At 36.3% G+C, this 15,866-nt stretch overlaps 1 protein-coding gene across 2 annotated transcripts in view; it reads right to left on the bottom strand.

Annotated features, from left to right (window-relative positions):
• LOC122085681 (probable LRR receptor-like serine/threonine-protein kinase At1g56140) overlaps positions 1 to 15,860 on the bottom strand; it is an 18,026-nt gene extending 2,166 nt beyond the window's left edge. Inside the window, exons 1-19 of one of the 2 annotated variants that reach the window (XM_042654185.1) lie at positions 15,680 to 15,860; positions 15,238 to 15,424; positions 12,811 to 12,882; positions 12,114 to 12,185; positions 11,928 to 11,999; positions 11,650 to 11,721; positions 11,300 to 11,371; positions 11,088 to 11,162; positions 10,827 to 10,898; positions 10,582 to 10,653; positions 10,395 to 10,466; positions 10,190 to 10,261; positions 10,028 to 10,093; positions 5,587 to 5,652; positions 5,226 to 5,270; positions 4,230 to 4,294; positions 2,546 to 2,838; positions 1,939 to 2,137; positions 152 to 325 (exon numbers count right to left, since the gene is read on the bottom strand). In XM_042654185.1, coding sequence (XP_042510119.1) covers positions 152 to 325; positions 1,939 to 2,137; positions 2,546 to 2,838; positions 4,230 to 4,294; positions 5,226 to 5,270; positions 5,587 to 5,652; positions 10,028 to 10,093; positions 10,190 to 10,261; positions 10,395 to 10,466; positions 10,582 to 10,653; positions 10,827 to 10,898; positions 11,088 to 11,162; positions 11,300 to 11,371; positions 11,650 to 11,721; positions 11,928 to 11,999; positions 12,114 to 12,185; positions 12,811 to 12,882; positions 15,238 to 15,424; positions 15,680 to 15,836 — 1,975 coding nt within the window. In that variant the 5' untranslated portion in view covers positions 15,837 to 15,860. Of the gene's footprint in view, positions 1 to 151; positions 326 to 1,938; positions 2,138 to 2,458; positions 2,839 to 4,229; positions 4,295 to 5,225; positions 5,271 to 5,586; positions 5,653 to 10,027; positions 10,094 to 10,189; positions 10,262 to 10,394; positions 10,467 to 10,581; positions 10,654 to 10,826; positions 10,899 to 11,087; positions 11,163 to 11,299; positions 11,372 to 11,649; positions 11,722 to 11,927; positions 12,000 to 12,113; positions 12,186 to 12,810; positions 12,883 to 15,237; positions 15,425 to 15,679 lie in introns of both variants that reach the window. The other variant, XM_042654184.1, reaches the window with a different exon arrangement.
• Positions 15,861 to 15,866: the final 6 nt, after the last annotated feature.

A 15,866-nucleotide genomic window follows, 5' to 3' on the forward strand; every position in this document is an offset into this window, starting at 1 on the left:
CTTCTCTCCTCCTCTCATCCAACAATATAAAATAGAAGAGAAAGAAAACCAAAGACATGCATGGATACAAGGTTTCCATCCTTGAGCAACAGATCCAATCAACAAAGTAGTCTACAGTCTGAAACAACAGTTCACTTAGTTTTTTTTTTACCTTCTTCTTCATCAATATGCAGTCCCTTCCTTCTTTGAAGAATATAATAAACCACGAAAAAACATAGAAAGCTGACAACTCCAATAGGAACGACGATTCCAACAATTAAACCGGTCCATGTCTTCCTTTTTGAAGTAAGTGTACGTGGTGTGTTGCTAACAGTTGGAACAAAATCTGAATGAAAAAATTGTTGTTAATAGCTACTATAAGATTATAAAATATATAATTAGGACAATTACACCCCCTCCCCTATAATTGGCCAAAATTACACGTGAATCCAATGATTTGAACGAATTATGCCCCCTCCCCTGGCATTGACAGTGTGAATATGCTGTTAGTTATAAACAACAAAAGACCGTATTACTCTTTAGTGGAAAAGGGTCTTAATATGATAGGACCATTATACCCTTTTGTACTCATATACCCAAAACACTCAAATCCCTAACATGACTGATGGAGAAGAATAGGATCTGTAATTCATGTTAAAAAAACACTTGCATATAAATCCCATATGAGAATAGGATCGGCAGGAAAGGAGCACTTACTTGGTTGATGGAGAAGAAGATGGAGGAAGAAGAATTAATGACAAAGAAAAACACTTGGGCTTTACGCCACAAGTTGTATGGCAACACCCAACCCCAAATAAACTCCAAAAACCCTGCTGCTAGGACTGATAACAGTACAGTGATAATCCCCAAAACAGTAGAGCTACTTACCCAAGTATCAACCAATTGGCTATGGTAAAATCCAGCAACTAAGTAACAGGTACACTACCATTATCCAGACAGCAGCTGAGACTCTAATGACACTCAAAATAAGCTCTGCTAATCTGAGATCAAATCTCAATAACAGATTGAAAAAGGTAAGACAGAATATAGATACCTTAGGTCTGAAAAAAATTAAGTTTAAACCTCAGAAATTCAAGAAATTCCAGAATACTGCCTGGGAAAGGTTAAACTGTGATTGAAGAGGGCTTGAAGAGACCTTAATGAAACCCCAAAATTGTAGCTTGAGATGATGGCCGAATGTTCAGAACAGTAGAATCTTGAATTAGGTCAAGAATGAGAGATTTCTTGGCATAACAGCATAGTCATCCAAAAAAAGAGGAATTATAAGTCACTGAAGAAACCAATTGGTCTGAGACCATGGAAGAAGACGAAAGTGAAAATTAGAATTTAATTTAGACCTTCATCAATGCATAGAGCGATCAAAACGACTCCATTATCGGACAATAGTTGTTGCTTGAGAAACCCAGAAGTTGGTTTTGGAGTAGATTAGGGTTTCGAGGTTGGCTTGAGCTCTAAGCCCATAGAAGAAGACGAAGTTGAAGGAGTAGCTTAGGGTTTTGAGGTTGTGGTGCAAGGACTTCACAAAGTGTGGAGCTGCTCCATGCCCAGGCATCGGTGCTCTTTGCTATACTCTGCCGTGCTCTCTGCTGTCTTCTCCGATCTTCTCAACTTCGATGTTCCAAGCTAGCTGAAGAATGAAGCAGGTTGAAAAGCCCTCTTTTGTTTGTTTTAATGGAAGGTATATAGGTAGCTTCATGTGTATATAAGAGTATTTTCGGCATTAGAAGGTATCATATCAGTTGACATCAGCAACTAACTGTCCCATTTTCACTGTGACTAACGGATTGGACTAATTTTAAGAATCTTAGAAACTACAGGAGAGGGGGGCGTGATTCGTTCAAATCCTTAGATCCACGTGTAATTTTGGCAAGCTGCAGGGGGTGTAATTTTCCTTATATAATTTAATTATGCAATCCATATCAATTTCTGAGAACTTACTTGGAACAGCGCTGAGGGCTGAAATGGATGGGCCATATGTACCTTGTGCAGGTATACAACAAGTTCCTTTTCCAGCCCAAAAGAGATGGATTTCAAGGAAGTTCTCTGACACATTGGCTTGGATTTTCTTTTCTACAGCTGAAAAAGAGATTCCCCCTGCCTCCTTCCGTATGTCAAAATCTTTTAACCATAGGTTACCCTGGAATATTATGAAATAAATAGCTTGATCACTTCAAGATCAATGGAGAGACTTTTTCATTAGAAAGCTAGATATATAGCAATGGTTCCAATATCTTTGACAATGCCACATTGCACATTGCTTCAATGCTGTATAAAGTTTCTCAAATACAATAGAAGGATTTCCAAAGTAGAATTGGAACTTAAGATTCTATAATTTATTTACTGTATGCGGTAGAAATGCTCTGATTTATTTTTGGTAATTGATTGCATGAACAACCTAAGCACTGCATTAATTTATAAAGTTAAATGATTTCATTATCTCTTTCTTTGGTCAACTTACCTGGATATAAATATCAAACACACGCCTTCCAAGACTTTCCCAACTATGACTATTTAGGAATGCAATCTCAGAAAATTGTAGGCTCACATTGTACATTCCATTTTGAAGCCCCAGTCCATAGTATCTTAGTGACCCTGGAGATATTCTTTCTGTCTGGAACAACTCTGAATCCAGAGTATTTGTGAATTGCGAAGAAGAAGATAGGGTATACTGATCAGCATTATTGTTCTCACCAAACCTTCCAGTGTTGCTTACTGCCCATCTTTCTGTTTCAGTGACAAAATAAGTGGCTGCGCCAAGTGTTTCATTCTCCCTTTCGTATACAATACCAGAAGAAGACTTAATTTCAGGACCTCCACACTTGATAGAGAAGTTATAATCTATACAAGAGCAAAACATTGCACTAATCAATTTTATTTCCTACAGGGTAGTTGATAAAAAATAATAATATATATATATATATATATTTCCATATGTATAGGTTTCCTTTCTCAAGATAATTGTCCTTTCCAGTTTGAAGAAAATTAAGGTGAGTATTTGAAGCCTTGAATATTAGAATGCATAAAGACATGATGTAAACGTAGAAAGTCAAAGTGGAAAGTTTGGTTAGATTCTTTATGTTGAATACCTTAGTTTTATGTAATTTGGATCCTATTTTTCCTGTTTGTGCTGATGAAACTCAATCTATTTCCATATTCTGTTTGAATGTCCTTTCTCTAGAACTACGTATTTCAATTCTACTTTGGAACTAAGACTTAATGCATTGGTATTTAATTCTCCATTGAATGGTGAAAACATGGGCTTGATCCAACTCAGTGGATTAATTGTGATAAACATGACTAGTCTATATATATATTTTTTCTATATGTTGGACTATTTGGGAGGATTGAAATTTGGCAGTTTTGTTGGGGCACTACTCCTAATTTGACAAGGATCCTCAAAAGGGCCCTTAGCACAATTGCATCTAGAGTTGTGACTGGATCTCCTGGTATTAGTTAATACCTATCACCAAGTTTCCAAGCATTTTTGCAAAATGCACTGGTTTATTGATTTGCAACTCATTTATTGTGTACAGGTGGGTTTTTTTTTGGTGGGGGGGGGGGGGGGGGTGAAGAAAGATGAAGGTCACACCATAGTGAGTGCTTCAAAATGGGCTAGAGATATGGTTGGATGACGCGATGTTATTTTCAGATGCTCTGCTGCTGGTGGAGGGATTAGAGAAGGGATGCTCTTTGGATTTGGATTGGGTTCTTAGGAGTTTAAATTTGGAAATCAGATTTCTTTCTAGATTTCTATCCTATGTTCATTTGCTTTTTTCTCAACAAAGGTTCACAGGATTGCTGCTTTTGCTTTGTCATTTCCATTGGACTCTTAAAGGTTTGATGTTTATGCTCCTTGCCTGATTGGCACTTTCTTGGCATTGTATAAAATATCTCTTGGCTTGATGAATTTTATTTTCTACGATTTTTTTTTTTTTTGGGGTGGGGGGGTGGGGTGTGTGGGGGAGAGTGTATATATGATCACTGTCACCTTCTAAGGTCTCATATAATAGGGAAAAAGAAACATGCCAGTCTGGCATAGGAAACACCCAGACTGGTGCTGGCATGAAAAGACCATGCTACCCCTCCTCGCTTTGCATTGAAGATTCTTCGACCGCCCTCCTGCGGGTCTGGTGTTTACTCCAGGCTGGCATGTTTCTCTTGCCCTGTATAATATTACCAATGCTAGCTGTTCCAGACTCTTAAGAAAATGGAGATAATACATTACTCACATATTGGAGAGCCCCGATAGCATGAAAAATTTCGTTGAAGGCAATTCAATCCTGAAGGCAAACCACTTGAAATACAACAATTAAGTGATTAGATTATGAAAGTTTGCTAAATATAACAGAGTATACAATTGGATTCAACATGGAAGCAATTATTCTTTTACTTCACCCTATCTGAATAGCTAGTAGACATAAATTAGCAAATATATTTGGAACATTTAGTCTCTGTGCAAATTATTATCTCCTTGAAAAAAAAAAGCAATGGTATCACAAACATTTCTATGTTCATGCCAAAATTCACTAAAAGTTAGATTGATCAAATTGATTTAAATTTTATGGGTGGAAATGCCTAGATTCTCAACTGTGAATACAAATACAAGTATACAACAAAGGGTGCAGTTTCCTGTCACCAGAGTGGTGAAATGAGGTATCATAAAAAAAGTGGTGATGTGAAGTATCTTTCTTTTGATTTCCCATTGTTTTATTCCTAAAAAAAATATTTAAGTCAAGTTAAAAAAGGATTTTAAAATAATTTAGAAGTAACATGTCATCATATTTTGTTCGAGCTGTCATTGTCTTGTGTGAAATGAAAAGATTTTCCCTCGTTGAAAAAAAAAAATTATCCTAAAAGAGAAAAAAAGAAAAATTATAATTTTTTTATCACCAATGTTGGTTACAACAAGACTTTCTTACAAAAAATATTGTAGTAAAATTTTCATGAAAGTCTATGATGGTTTTCCACACAAAGAATTGTGTACCAAGTGCTTTCGTTTATTGACCCCCAAATTGTCAAACATTTTTGCCACATATTCATCTAATCATGATTAAATTTCAGATCAATCGAAATCCTAAATATGTATGTCATTCTTAGTTTTCCTATTAAAAAAATAAAATCAAAATTAAAGCCAATTTTGGATGGGACTTTGAAGAACAAAGATTACTGAGAAAAGTAGAAAAATCCTATTTAACTTTTTTCGCGTAATGAGTTCCAGATAGTACCTGATATTTGAACCACTAATGTTGAAGTTGTTGACAATCAAGTTTCTGAATAGAAGACCAAGAACAAAGCTATAAGTGAGTAAACATTATTTTTTATACTCACCGGAAAAAAAATTATTTTTGATGAAAGTAAACATTATTAAAAATAATAACAATAGAACATAGATATTTAGATCATCACAATTAATCTTTGACACAAGTATGATAACCTTCTTGAAATTCTAACAACATCATGCAAGAAAACAATGAAAAAGAAAGAAGCACTCTCAGATGGAAAATAAAATATATATGCTAATAGAAGAATTTAGCAGATCACATTTACAGGTAGTGAAGGAATCTATATCTGATTTTCTCAACTTACACTTGCAAACCTTTTTCTGTAACCCATGAAGGAAGGATTCCTGATAATTGATTATATGACACATCTCTGCAATATTGCATATAAGCTATGTTAGAAAAATATTTATTACATACTATTTTAATAGATTAACCAAATGGTTTTCAAAAAATGAATGATGTGTTGATGTTGTACCAGAAATCACATTTTGGATACTATACATTTCTAAATTACAATATAATTTAAAACCTAAGAACATTTTCTTCTTCAATTATCATGGTCATTGACCAAAAAAAAAAAAAAAAAGAACGCATTAAATTAATTATTTTTAAACGAAATGTGTTACTCTATTTTTTTTTTTTTTTTAATATATANTTTAGGGTAATTTACAATGCCACCCCCTGGAGAATGCCAGTATTATAGAAACACCCCTTCTTTCACCAAATTAGACTTAGACCCCCTGTCGTCAGTAAGTGTTACAGAATATACCAAGAATGTTGACATCATCAGTTCATTTTTTTTTTTTTCTAAATGTCATTTTACCCTTAAAAATAAGAGAGTATCGAAATTGCCCTTGTTAGTTTTAGTCTCCAAATCGATTGAAGAAACAAATCTAACTCACTCTCCCTTCCAGCGGCTGCAAACCCACTCTAGCGACTACAGGTATGTGGATCATTCAGACCCATTTATCCTCCCTTCTTCTTCTATTGGGACGTTGATACCAATCCAATCCACAACGTTTCGCAGAGGAACCAACCATGGCCACAAGGCTTCTCTCTTTGAAGCTCTGAGAAATCTGCAGGAAGGGCCCAATACCGGCTTCCCAGCTTTCTCTACGGCCGCCGCAGCGATGGCCAGGCTAGAACCATCATCACGAAATAACTCTAACGCCTCAAACGCCTAACCATAGTCACTGATTTTGGAACAACACTTTGGGTTTGGGCTATCATCTCACGAAATAACTCTAATGCCTCAAAAGGTTTACCATTCTTCCCATAGCATGCAATCATGGCACTCCAAGAGACCACATTTCTCTCGGGCATCTCATCAAACAATTGTGCCACAAGTTGGGCTACTCACCATGTGCATCCAACAGAAATCTACAAGCACTTGAACTAATGGTAATTTTTGCACTTTCCATCATTTCAGTTCATATGCTTAGTTACTGTTGGAAAAAACAAACTTATATACAAAGAACATAGACAAATTTAGATACATAGAACATAGACAAAAATACTATGGTTAATTACCTTAAGTGCAGGTATGAGGTATTTTCATAGGATCAACAGAACTAAACTTGTTCTCGAAAATATGTGATGGGGACATCAAAGTGTACAGGCGCAAGAAAAAGAAGAAGCAACCATCTTTGTGGCTGGAAGAATAGAAAGAAGAAGAAGAAAAAGGAGGAAGAAGGAAAGCTCGATCCAGATTTTAGAAGATCTTAGAAAATTTTAGAAGATCTTGTGGACCCCATTAGTTATTAGTTTAGTAGTTTATTTGTAGTATATTCTTTTCCTTGTTAATCTTTTAATTAATTAGGAAACTACTTTATTGGTTGATTAGTTTTTAGAAAGTCTTTATTTACTAGTCAATTAACTCTTTTATTAATGAATGAGAATTGAAAAAAAGACCAAGAATAAACTCCCAAACCCCTCACGGTTCTCTCTCACTCTCGTGTTCTCACTTTTCTCTCTCGCCTCTTTCCTCCCTTACTCTCTTGGCTCTTTCTTCTCTCAGTTTTCTTGTCTCGCCTCCCTCTCTTTCTTTTCAATCTTATTTATTTTTTTTTTCTGCTGCTGTTTTTTGTCACTGCTGACCTCCCTCATCGATGCCGACTACTGCTGCAACACATCACTGTCGTTACAAAAACTGCTGCTGCTGCACCTGCTGCCTTTACCTCACTGCTGCTGCTACGTACTACTGCCGTTACAATACTGCTGCTACTGCACACTGCTGCCTTTACATCACTGCTGCTACAACTCTCGGTTGTTGTTTACCCTCCGTTGGTGCTACTCTCTCTACAATCGGATGGATGTATCTTCATTAACTAAAAGTGGACTACAACCTCTTTATTTTGGAGGACCTTGATCTCTTCTTCTCTCCTCAGATCTGAATAGCAGTATGGTAAAGTATTAAACTAAACCCTCCCCACCTCCCTTAATCCCTATTATATATATTGCAACCCATTGACGTTGAAGCCTGCCTTTGCCCTTTGTTTATGCCTATTTTATCGATTGTTTGCATATCTAATTTGGGTGTCTAGATGGATTTGTGCTGAACCTAATATTCGTATGTCGTTTGTTCCCTTCCCCATGTCCCCACTTGAAACTTGAATAAGAATTTATGTGTTTTTCCATCTAGATTAATATTGCTTTTGGCTACTTTGTTTATTAGTCTTGCTTTATCTTGCATACTTAATCGTGTTTGCTGAGATTCTTTGGTCCTATTTACCTAAGCCCCTTGAGTTAACTCTACCTAGTTAGTTAATCTTGTAGGAGACCTAGTCATCTAGGAACCCCCCCCTACATCAATATGTTTGTTCTGTTCGTTGCATTTGCAGCAGGCAACAACGAAAGGAAATGACCTCTCTATCTGGATGTACAAGCCACCTGCCCAGTCGACCCTAGGGTTATGGACGCCATGCTCCCCTTCTATCTCTCCCGCTACGGAAACCCACACTCTCCAGAGCCCAGGTCACCACCCTAATCAACGCTTCACCCAAAGAGATCGGGCTATCGAGTTCAACAATATCTCTGTGAATGGTCTCATGCATTTTTACAAGTACAAGAAGCGCCATGTCATCACTACCCAGATCGAGCACAAATTCGTCGTCGACTCTTGGCGCCATCCCCAACAGGAGGGCTTCGATGTCACTTACCTCCCCGTCAGCTCCGACGGCATCATCCACCTCGATCGCCTTCGCACCACTATCTGTCCCGATACAGGGCTCGTCTCCGTCATGACCGTTAATAACGACTTGAAATGTAGGTTTTTGAATCATCACTAATCTTTTATGCTCCCCCTCTCTTTTTCCTATTAGACGATTGTAAAATTAAGGGCTTTGTGATTTGTCCGTAATCCTAAATAGTGAGAACTGTTAATGGAATTAGGTTTTTTTTTTTTTTTTTTTGCTTTGCGGATCCATGTAGTCAATCCCATTTAGTTGGGATAAGGCTAAGCTTTATTGTTGTTGTTGTTGTTGTTTAGAACACCAAGTCGGCCTCGAGGTTCAGAGAGAGAGATGGTGAATAACAACGATGGTGGTGGTCGGACCTGCATAAGCAACATGGTAGACACTAGGACTGTAGAGAGCCACAGACACTACTTTTTTTTTGGTGAAACCACAGATACTACCTTACTAGACGGACTGTGTTGGAGATGCTAAGAGACAGAGGCTATGACATCCTTGACTCGGAAATCAACCAATCCCCCCATGATTTCTGTTCTGTCTACGGTCCTGACATTGTCGACCTCGAGCACATCCGCATCTTCCCTCGTTTCTGATCCTTCCCAAAAGGTATAAACACCATGGTTTTCTGATGAGCAGTTTCTAATTTCAATCTACCCTAGCTTTATTTACATTTGAAAAACTGGAACACTCTGGTTTTTGTCGAATTTGTCGATAGAAATCAAAATGGTTTTGTTTGGAAACCCAATGTGTCTTTGAAACTACATTTATCTTTAACTTCCTCTACATCTATGAATTTGTACAATTATTTTATGTCTAAGTGTAAATTACACAAATTCACAAAAACCCACATGCATGCGGCTTAGATTTCTCTTGGATTTCTCTTGGAAGTTCTGTTTGATGCTTTGAGGAATTGTGCTGTACACCATTACGGTTTTGGAACAGAGAACTTACAGCGATCAAAACCTAAGGTCTTCAAGCTTCAAATCGCAGGAGGGATCTGGGGTTCCCATCGATGAATGGGGCTCCCCTTCTCCTTCTCCTTCAAGCGTTTTCTTCTTCCCTTAAGGTCTTCAAGCTTCAAATCGCGGCTCCTTACGGTTTCGGACAATTTTCTAGAGAAAGAGGGTAAAGGGTTTTACTTTTGATGGGGGTTTTCACTTAAAAGATTCTAAGGGTAGTTTTGATATTACACAAATAGAGGGCATTTTGTAAATTATAAAAAAATTTAATTTGACTTAACAACAAAATCTAACGGTTAGGGTTATTAGATAGCATCTTTTTTTTTTAAGGGAAGAGAGCAGTGATATTTTCGAAAATGTGATGAATCAAGTTGATATTTCGCCATACTTCAGAGGAGGAGAGTGATGTTTACCCTAATTTTTAAACAAAATGTATTACTCCAATCTTTTTTTTTTTGTTACTATATTTATTTATTTTTAACTCAAAACATTATAGACCTATAGCAATCCCTTCGAAATTTATTGGAGGATATATATATATATATATATAGAGAGAGAGAGAGAGAGAGAGAGAGAGAGAGAGAGAGTAGCGTACATATTAAGAAGTGAAGAACTCTTCTGAAAAGGCAAGGTACCAAATAAGTGGTTGTTTCCAAGAAACCTGTGCATGGACACAATAATAGTTGCAATGTCAAACAAGGAGCCATATTACAAGAGGAAAGTGGAAAATATGAGTAAATAATCTATTTTCTCTTACAAATAAGAAATGTTACTCAAAGTGAAGAGAGAGCTTGGAATATGTCCAGGTAAATTGTTGAAGCTCAAGTCCCTACAAGAGTCAAAATAAATTTCAAGGGTAATATGAGAAGTTTGAAGATCTAATTATGGTGGCTACCCAATAGTAGAACACAATATATTCATGAATTAATCATAGGAATCACCAATGAACTATTGAAACTTACAGTTGCTTCAAACTCTGATGCACATTAATATTGGATGGAATAGTATCACTAATATTGTTGTTCCTCAAGATTCTGTTTAAAGTAATAAAAAATTATTATTTATAAGATTAAGAAATGCAATGTCTTTATGGATAATATAAAATGAATATAGAAGATAGAAGATGGTATGGCTAAAATATTGACTTACAAAACACTTAGAGCTGTCATATTCTTGATAAATGCTAATGATGAACTCCCATTAGATATCTCACTAATTCTTCTGCATAATTATATCTCGGGAATAAGGTGAGATTAGAAACATATATAAATATAATAATAATAATAATAATAATAATAATAATAATAATAATAATAATAATAATAATAATAATAATAATAATAATAATAATAATAAGAATAATAATAATAACAATAACAATAACAACAACTCACAAATCTGTCATGTTGATTAGATTAGAAAAACTTGAAGGTATTGGTCCTTCAAACGAGTTTCCTTGAAACCTCCTACAAAACATTGATGATATGAGTATTCCAAGCAATAAAGTCAAGTAAAAAACCCTCCAACTGTGAATGAATTTTTATAATTAATATGCTATAAAAAGAATCTTACATGTCAAGAAATAGGGCTGCCTAAGTTTTAAATTTATGAAAGAGTAAAATTCTTGTAGTAAGAATATGAAAGTACAGTCTTACAAGGAACCAAGATTAGTCCAATTCCCACCAATGAAGTCAGGAATTTTTCCTGTAAGTGCATTGTCAGAAGCCCACCTATGATTCAAGAAATTTTCTATTTGTAAGTTGAAGTAGAAGAATATATTTATCTTTCCAAACTAGAGAAACTTTTCCATAGTTAAGTTCAAGCTGAGGGCAAAACAAGCTTGGTGATAATATCTCAATGCTCTTACATTGTCTGTAAATTTTGTAATTTGGAAAATGTTGCAAGGATCTCACCACTCACTCCTGAACTATCAAAGTAACTGCCAAATAAACAATCCATTGATCATTTAAAGTGCTACTAAAATTGAATAAAATAACAAAAATAAAAGTGGTACGTAATCCTTTATGACATGGATCCACTTGCGAACCATTCAAGTCTTCCACATGGTAAAAAAAAGGTGACCTTGTGAGAAAGAGGTACGTAGTCCACAAAGAACAACAACTGCCAAATGCAGTTGGTGAGTTGTGGTGCGCCAAAAACCCATGTTCATCAGGAGGTCTCGAGTTTGATTAAATAAAATTTCAATTGAATACTTACAGTTGTTGCAACTTTGTTAAATTCCCAAGCTTATGAGGGAGTGGACCAGAGAACTCATTTGAGCTAAAACTCCTGACAAAAAAAATATTCGTGAGTTTGATATTAATTCCATTAATCGAATATTATAAATTAATCAAAGTTTATTCTATCAGTTTGACCAATGAGCCATCACTTTTGTGTATTCAATGCTCTTATTTTAGAATTAGAAGAGATTTAACTCTGAAATAAAACTAAAAGGATGAACAAAGAAAGATAAAACAAAAAAAAAGATTACTTACAATGAAAGAAGATTATTAAGATTTCCTAGTTCTTTTGGAAGCTCCTCAGATAAAGCATTAATACCAACACTCCTATATAGTGTCATTGAGAGAGTGAACATATATCATAACACTCATAATACATAAAATGAAAGTTTAAACAATAAATTTAAACTTCGAAATTAATTGAAGACTGAGCTAACTTACAAGTATTGCATTTGAGTAAGGTTGCCTATAAATTTAGGCAAGGGACCTGTGAAATAATTTTGACGCAAATCCCTGTTAAAAAAGAAAAATTAATAGTATGTAATATTAGTGAGTAAACTTGGAGCAATGGAGATATGCTGGTTGTTTAACCCCTCCTCTCACCTAAAATTTTTTTTACAGGTCTACCCCCTGAGGTATGTCACTATTATTAAACCTCTCCCGCAGTACTGACAATTACACTTACCATTCCTTTCGTATTGTTTGTGTCCATTAGGCAATATCTGCTAAAGTATGACGTTAACTGACTAATTGAACCACTAAACCCAAATTAGGCCAAAATGGGTTGGTGTCCGGTCTAGGCATCACAACCCTGGTTTTGTGTCCTTCAAATAATCACATCAGTTATGTGCCTATGTTAGGTTGATTTGGTTGAAGCCAATCCAAAGGTTTAAATCTCAAACCATGTTTGGGAGACACAAATAAAGGAAGAAAGGAATTTCAAATTATAGATTTATTTTTTATTTTTTATTTTATTTTTATTTTTTATTTTTGTTAATCAAGGTGTCTGGGCCAGCTTACGTGCACGTCGACTAATCTTCGAGAATACTAACATAACAATCCACTGCCACAGTTCAAATTATAGTTTTGCATCTAATTAACAAATGAGTAAAATATGAGAGTAAAAGGGTATCAATACAAATTTTGGAGGTAAGTAAGATTCATAAGCTCGTCTACAATTGTCCCCGCTGCTTCCAATGCATATACTTTCCTGTAAAAGTAGAAAATAAATTAATTTAGCCATATTTTAAAGAGGAATTAAGCTATGTATATAGAGATATGCATTTGCTTAGTTCCAACCACACTTTGTTACATTTAATAGCCCATTAATTATTTGCCAGTTGGCCTACAGATATAGTACCATGTGAAAGAATACATATAGAGTGAAGGAATTCTGTCCACTTGTATGGTCAGTGTGTCAGTGTGCAGGCCAATGCCAATTGAAGGTCGCACTAAAGCATTGGAGCAGAGGGTAGCATAGTCTTATCATGTGTGTCTGTGTCTTAGTGTAGAGCCACACAAGAAGGCATGGTTCTTTCTCCCATATATAGGGTGAGAGAATGCTACCCGATAGCACAAGTACACACCAGGCCCACGGCCAATGGGAAGCCACATACTGTGTCTTAATGCAGGTACACATAATCAGATAGGGGAAATTTTTTCTTTCCACGAGAAGCCCTTGCGCCTGCACACAAGGGCACTTAACCCTAGGTAGGGCACGATGGTCATTGCATGCTCCTGTGTTTGTACCGTAAGGGCCTTTCACGAAGAGAGAACTTTGCCGCATGTAGTTATATATCATAGCTATGGGTGTCAATTTGAAGAGCTAGCATTGTTGACTATTATTATCCAAGGACTCACGTACATGGTGGATTCAGATCCTTTCCATCTACACTAGGTGCACATCCAACTTTTGGGAGCATACGGGGCACACACCTCAAGGGCTCCCAATGCGCGCAATTGGATAAGATTTGAATCCAGGCAAGTCTCCTTACTTTAAAAACGCCACCATAGATTATTTTTGGGAAAATTACTTGATTCCCACTTTATGTTTCACTTAATAAAATTATACAACATTGAGTTTAGGTTTACAAAATTACCCACTACAGTGTCTCGATCTCCCTCCCTTGTTCATATTGTTTGACATTTTTACCCCTGACCCTACCCCTGCCTTCCCGCCCATCTCTTCCCTGTCCTTGTGACTATTTCCTCCATCATTGGATGCAGAGTTGTTGAGGCTCACCACCTCCTTGGCCTGGAGCTACCTATGATTCTCGCGATCAGCAAAGAAGAGCAAAGCATGATGACGATGGATCTAGCACTTAAGAAGGCCAGGGTTGTTATAACCACATATTTGGAACTATTTTGATTAACCACATAACCTGCTAGTTTTGGTTGGTATAAAAAAGAAAGTACTTTCTTCAATTTGGTACATTGAATCATCCATGGAGTTGTTGAGCTTCTTCCCCAACACCCACTCACCACAAAGATCTAGGTGCAGTTGGAGTAGAGTTGTGGCCTTGTGGTGGTGACAGAGGACGGTGGGGGCCAGTCGAGGTAGCAATCAGAGAGGTAGAAATAAGTGGGGGTAAATATGTCAAACAATGTGAACAAGGGAGGGAGAGAAACTATAGTGGGTAATTTTGTAAACCTATACTAATGTTGTATAATTTTGTTAAGTGAAACATAAAGTGAGTAATTTTATAAAAAAGAAACCCATAAATGGGTATTCATGTAATTTTCCATTATTTTTCTTGTAGTGCTTTGTGGTCCATGTCCTATCTGTCTATTCAATTTTGCTATCATAATAATAATAATAGTATTATTATTCAACTGAGAATGACTCTAAATGAGTGGACATGGCTTCCTGCTGGGTCAATGACCTATTGTCCACTACAATATTTCTATCATAAGACTATTCAACTGAGAATGACTCTAATGAGTTAACATGGCTTCTTGCTTGGGTCCATGACCTATTTGTCCACTACAATATTTCTATCATAGATAATGAAAAAAAAAAACTTGGAGGCCATGGATAATATCGAATTAAAAAAAAAAAAAAAAACTAGATCTACCTAATTTACGTATATATCAGTTTAATTTAGGTTTTGATTTTAGAAAATTTTAAATATCAATTATGTCTTCAAATTGAAACTGTTTTCCCACACTCCATGGATGGTGTGAGATAGGATTAGAGGATATAGTCAGCTGGAGAGGATCTAGATTCATGCATTTGCCATTTTTAGACCTTATAGTAGCAAGAGCCTGCTTGTGCATTGCATTGCTCTTTTGCTCTTGAGTCTAGACTATTGAATGAATCAAAACACAAAAGATCGATATAAGATATCATTATAAGGAATCAAACTGACCAAAAACCGAAAACTAGCTAATCAGTTTTGGTTTGAATGAGTTGTATATGTTCCAGGGCTCGTGCAGCCAACTGAACCAAGCGTTGGATAATCCTAAGAGGATTGGGAGAATCTGAACACATACCTCAACACATGGATTCACACCCCCAAAGTGGCAAAAGGAATATTCAGTGGTGACGAGATAGTAAGTGACTCACAAGTCGGTAATATGGCATGTGGTGCTATTGTTGTATGAGCAATCACACTTAATGCCCGGGTTGAAGGCTCCATTGTTGTCAAGAACTGTTGTGTCAATGGCGTATCCACTGCAAGGTTCCCCACTGATGTTCCAGTTAGCTGTAGCCTTGACACCCCATTTCTGGAAAATGGAGTTTAGGGCTCTCACTGCAACAACAAATATTATTATTATTAAAACCCAGAAACCAACAAAGTTAATTAATTAAATATTTTAATTTCTCTTTATTGGGTGGGCTTCATCTTCTCGTCTTTCTCCTCTTGATGGTTCTTTATCAGTAACTAGAAAATTAATGAAAAGATTAACTACCTACCCTGTGCTTTAACTGTTTGATTGGAGAGAGAGAGAGAGAGAGAGAGAGAGAGAGAGAGAGAGAGAGAGAGAGAGAGAGAGAGAGAGAGAACCTTCAGATGGGTCTGTAGTAGAATTGCTGGTTTGAGCTTCAGTTATGATCAGGACCTGGCTAAGGATCATGTAAATGGTGCACAAGGCATGAGCAAATGCTGAAAAACATGTGGGTTTAATCAACATGGATTTCTTCTTTCTCTGATCTTCTTCCATGTACACATATGATGGCCAAATCTTACTTGG

This window comes from Macadamia integrifolia, chromosome 8, assembly GCF_013358625.1.
Source record: "Macadamia integrifolia cultivar HAES 741 chromosome 8, SCU_Mint_v3, whole genome shotgun sequence".
NCBI lineage: Eukaryota > Viridiplantae > Streptophyta > Magnoliopsida > Proteales > Proteaceae > Macadamia > Macadamia integrifolia.